This window comes from Alligator sinensis, unplaced genomic scaffold (assembly GCF_000455745.1).
Source record: "Alligator sinensis unplaced genomic scaffold, ASM45574v1 scaffold1165_1, whole genome shotgun sequence".
Classification (NCBI taxonomy): Eukaryota; Metazoa; Chordata; order Crocodylia; family Alligatoridae; genus Alligator; species Alligator sinensis.
This window is the reverse complement of record NW_005842477.1, coordinates 557,879-562,313: the sequence shown is the minus strand read 5'-3', so window position 1 is coordinate 562,313 and position 4,435 is coordinate 557,879. Positions and strand designations below refer to the sequence as shown.

The window sequence follows — 4,435 nt, the reverse complement described above, 5'->3', positions numbered from 1 at the left end:
TCCCCTCCACCCCTCACTTCCTTCTCCTCCTGCCTCTGCCTGCTGCTGTTTCCTGCCCACATCCCACGTGCTGTGGCCCCAGGCCACATGTGGGGTCAGGCTGCCCCTGGCCTGCCCCCACGTACCTCGCACGTGCCCTTGCCCTGGAGTGGATTGGGGCCCGCGCCCAGGGGGAAGCCCTGTGTCTGACCCCCTGGCAGCCTTGGGCTTAGAGGCAAGTCCCGGGTGGGGGTGGGGGTGTGAGTACCCCCATCTCTGCCCTCTGTAACCTCCCCAGCACTGGCAGAAGGGGTTCCCAGGCCAGCTGCGGGTCACCCTGGAGCTGGAGGGAGCATGGCTGGAGCTGGAGCTGGAGCAGAACCGGTGAGCTGGGGGCATGGGTGAGGGGAGGGTGTGTGGCCTTACTACCCAGGGTGGATCGGCTGGACCCTGGGGGCGGGGGGCATGCGAGGCCATCAGCTGGGCTCTCACTGTGCCCCAACAGGGAGCTGACTCCAGGCACCCGGGCTCTGCTGTACTACCTGCCCAATGGCATGCGGGCCATGCAGGACGTTGGCACCCAAGTAGGTTTGAGGGTGAGCAGGGCATTGTGGGTTTCCTCAGGGCAGTGCCCTACTTAGGGTCGGGGGCCTAGCCCTGTCTCCCCCGCAAGGCCGCAGCTGAACTCTCCGTCCTTCCCTGCCACAGAACTGCTGCTACCAGGGCCGCGTCTGGGGGCATCCGGGCTCCAGGGCCAGCATCTGTGCCTGCGCCGGGCTCAGGTAGGGGATCCCCTGCCCTACCCACTATCCTGCTTCCCCCCCCCCATGTCTCTCTTGCCCCTGGGACCACACGTGGTCCCTGACACCTGTCACCCTGCTCCACCTCCTAGTGGCTTAATCACGGTGTCCCAGAACATGAGCTATGGCCTGGAGCCCAGCCCTGGGGGCCCCCACGGGACACACCTGGCCTACCGCACCCAGGACATCCGGCTGGTGCCACAGGCCTGCGGGGTGGGCACCCCCAACCCTGAGCAGCCACTGCCAGACACGGAGCAACCTCTGCTTCAAAGGGTACGTAGTAGGGAGGCTCTGCTGCCTCTTCCATAGGGGTGGGCTGCCCCCACACTTGCGTCCCTACGTCACAGGAAGCTGCTCCCCTCACTGGCTCTCACTCCAGGGCAAGCGGGCAGCAGTGCCGGAGCAGCGCTTTGTGGAGCTGGTGATGGTGCTGGACCAGGCAGAGGTGAGTGGTGCTGGCTGGGCCCTGGCCTGCCCAGCTGAACTGTGCCTGCCCCAGGCATCTGGGTGCTGCTGCCCCCACTTGATGCTGTCCTGTGCCTGCAGTTCCGGCTGTACCCCGACCTCAAGCGGATCCAGACACGTGCACTGGAAATCACCAACCAGGTGGATGTGGTGAGTGCCCAGAGCACCCTGCTCACCCCCACTGCCCGGGGCTCCCCCAGCCCTGCCAGTGCCCTAGGTCCTAGCCCTGCTGCCCACAGCAGTGCAGTGTTGAGGCGCAGTGCATCCAGGCAGTGGCTGCCAGGGGCACAGCTCTCCTCCCTGCGTTATCCCCCCCTCTTCACCCTGTGCAGGGTAGCCCCAGTCCATGGGGTCCTGAGCCCGCCATCCCCTCTCCCCAGTTCTTCCAGCCCCTGGGCATCCGTGTGGCACTGCTGGCAGTGGAGGTGTGGAACCAAGGCAACCCCATTGCTATAGGACCCAGTGCCCGGGCCACGCTGGAGCGGTTCCTGCAGTGGCGCCAGACAGACCTGCTGCCCCGGCTGCCCCACGACAATGCGCAGCTGCTGACGTGAGCGGGGGTGCAGGGGTGGGACGTGCCAAGGGGCACGGGGGCTGCATGTCACCCGCAGAAGGGGCTGCATGTCACCCTTATGCCCGCACTATCTTCCAGGGGCACGGCCTTCGCAGGCACGGCCATGGGGATGGCATCCCAGGGCTCCATGTGCTCTGCAGCCCGGTCCGGTGGGGTCAGCGTGGTTAGTACCTCCCCTTCCCCTGCCCCAGCTGGGGCCCCCATGCTCCCCACCCCCATTTTCTTGCAGGACACTGAACCCCCATTTTCTTGCAGGACCACTCCATCAGCGTCCTGGCCGTGGCCTCCACTGTGGCCCACCAACTGGGCCACAGCCTGGGCATGGGGCACGATGGGCCAGCACAGGGCTGTGAGTGCCCCGGCCCCTACCAAGACCGGAGCTGCATCATGGATCTACCCACAGGGTAAGCATGCTGCAGGCGGGGTGCAGCATTTGAGCTCAGGCTGGTGCTGCGTTCGAGTGGGGGGAGGTTGCCCAGTTCCTCCACTCTTGCTTAAAGGCTGCTCCCCCTGCCAGGCTGATGCCCGGGCTGAGCTTCAGCAGCTGCAGCAAGCAGGACCTAGAGCACGGCCTGCGCCAAGGCCGGGGCTGGTGCCTTTTCAATGTGCCAGAGCCCCGGAGCCTGGTTGGGCGCCCGCGCTGTGGCAATCGCTTCGTGGAGGAGGGCGAGGAGTGCGACTGTGGCCTGCAGGAGGTATGTGGGGTGCTCGGGCCCCCGCTTCCCTCCCCACTGTCTCCTTGCTCACGGTGCCCCTCTGCCCACAGGAGTGCACCGACCCCTGCTGCAACGCCAGCACCTGCCAGCTGCTTCCCGGGGCCCAGTGCGCCACTGGTGCTGCCTGCTGCCAGGACTGCCAGGTGAGCAGGGATGGGGCCAAGCCTGTCTTTGGGTGGGGGGGTGTCCTGGGCCCCTCTGTGGGGTGCAGCACCTGAGTATGCTGAGCAGGCCTGTGGAAAGCCCTGGGAGCTGCCTGCTCTGGAAGTGGGGCTGTGCTCTGATTCGCCCCCTCCCTTCTCCCCTCCCACAGCTGCGCCCAGCGGGCACCACATGCCGGGAGCCGCGGGGAGAGTGCGACCTGCCTGAATTCTGTGATGGGCTTTTGGGGCACTGCCCTCCCAATGCCCACATGCAGGACGGGCAGCTCTGTGCGGGTGGCCAGGCCTACTGCTATGGGGGTGTCTGCACCACCTATGCAGGGCAGTGCCAGCAGCTGTGGGGCACAGGTAAGGGCAGGGTGGGATGGTGGGGCAGGAGACTGGCGCAGGATGGGCAGCATGGGCAGTGCGGTTGGCTCCCCTGGCACTCACAGCTCTGCTGTTCCGGTGCAGGTTCTGTCCCGGCCCCAGCTGCCTGCCTGGCCTCCCTCAATGCCCAGGGCAGTGAGCATGGGCACTGCGGACAGCACCCCAATGGCACCTACATCCCTTGTGCCCCACGGTGAGTGCCTCCTCCCTGCTCTGTCCCCATCCATCATCCGTCCATCCATCTGTCCATCCCCTTGATGTCTCTGTCCTGCAGGGATGTGGGCTGCGGGCGGCTGCAGTGCCAGGTGGGTAACGCCGCAGCTGCCCGAGGGAACGGGACCAGACAAGACTGTAGTGCAGCCCCCCTGCCCCCAGGCAGCGACGTGAGTGACCTTGCCATGGTGCTGCCTGGCACAGCCTGTGGCTCTGGGAAGGTGAGTGGGGCAGGGGTGGGGCGGGTACAGCTATGGCACGACACTCTCCTGACGCTCTAATCCCTTCGCAGATATGTCTTGAGAGCCGGTGCCAGGACGTCTCTGTGCTGCGGGTGTCAGCGTGCCAGTGCCACGAGCATGGGGTGAGCCACAGGGCAGGGACCCCAGTGGGGGCAGCTTGGGGGAGCCCCAGTGCCAGGCTTGGGCTCAGGCTCCATGTTGTCCCTCAGGTGTGTAACAACCTTGGGCACTGCCACTGTGAGCGGGGCTGGGCCCCCCCCAGCTGCGAGAGCCCTGGGCCGGGGGGCAGTGTGGACAGTGGCCCCCTGAGCATGGAGGAAGGTATGGCAGGGCAGGAGCTTCATTGTGGCAGGGGAGGTGGAGCCCATGGCATCAGCTTGCAGCCAGCATGCCGGGTCCCTGCCGGGCACAGGGAGGAGAATGGGGCTTTGTGTACGGCCCTGGGCCAGCCCTGCGGGGAGGCTTGCGGCTGGTGCCTGCATGTCCTGATGGGCTGTTCCCTGGCAGGGAGCAGCGCCGTGCCTGCCGCCCTGCTCCTCAGCGCCATCCTGCTCCTGGCACTGGTGCTAGGGCTCTGCTACGCCAAGCGCGCTGGCCTGCACAAGCGCCTCTGCCAGCTCAGCAAGGGCACCAGCTGCCAGTACAGGTAATGCCCTTGCCCCGTGCTCCCCGCAACAGGCCACCCCCTCCATGTCCCTAGTGACCCTCGAGCAGGTCCAGGATCCCCCACGCTCCACCGCCGCCCGCCCCCACCCCCATAGGGTCTGGGCACCAGGATGCAACACTGACTCTCTTCTCCCTGCAGCACCGAGGCCGAGACCCGGGTGCGATTCCTGGGTGCCGGAGTCTCAGCTGATCAGAGCCGGTAACATCCTTGCCTGGGGGGGGGGGGGGTATAGAGTCCCCCCTCACCACT

The 4,435-nt window shown here is 66.6% G+C and overlaps 1 protein-coding gene across 1 annotated transcript in view; it reads left to right on the top strand.

Annotated features, from left to right (window-relative positions):
- The window catches only part of ADAM15 (ADAM metallopeptidase domain 15), an 8,462-nt gene that overhangs the window by 530 nt on the left and 3,497 nt on the right, over positions 1-4,435 (top strand). Inside the window, exons 2-19 of the mRNA XM_025212625.1 lie at positions 278-363; positions 485-563; positions 688-761; positions 872-1,052; positions 1,159-1,224; positions 1,326-1,394; positions 1,625-1,794; positions 1,897-1,981; positions 2,074-2,222; positions 2,336-2,513; positions 2,585-2,677; positions 2,848-3,043; positions 3,149-3,257; positions 3,339-3,498; positions 3,570-3,641; positions 3,729-3,840; positions 4,027-4,165; positions 4,325-4,384. Coding sequence (XP_025068410.1) covers positions 278-363; positions 485-563; positions 688-761; positions 872-1,052; positions 1,159-1,224; positions 1,326-1,394; positions 1,625-1,794; positions 1,897-1,981; positions 2,074-2,222; positions 2,336-2,513; positions 2,585-2,677; positions 2,848-3,043; positions 3,149-3,257; positions 3,339-3,498; positions 3,570-3,641; positions 3,729-3,840; positions 4,027-4,165; positions 4,325-4,384 — 2,078 coding nt within the window. The remainder of the gene's footprint in view (positions 1-277; positions 364-484; positions 564-687; positions 762-871; positions 1,053-1,158; positions 1,225-1,325; positions 1,395-1,624; positions 1,795-1,896; positions 1,982-2,073; positions 2,223-2,335; positions 2,514-2,584; positions 2,678-2,847; positions 3,044-3,148; positions 3,258-3,338; positions 3,499-3,569; positions 3,642-3,728; positions 3,841-4,026; positions 4,166-4,324; positions 4,385-4,435) is intronic.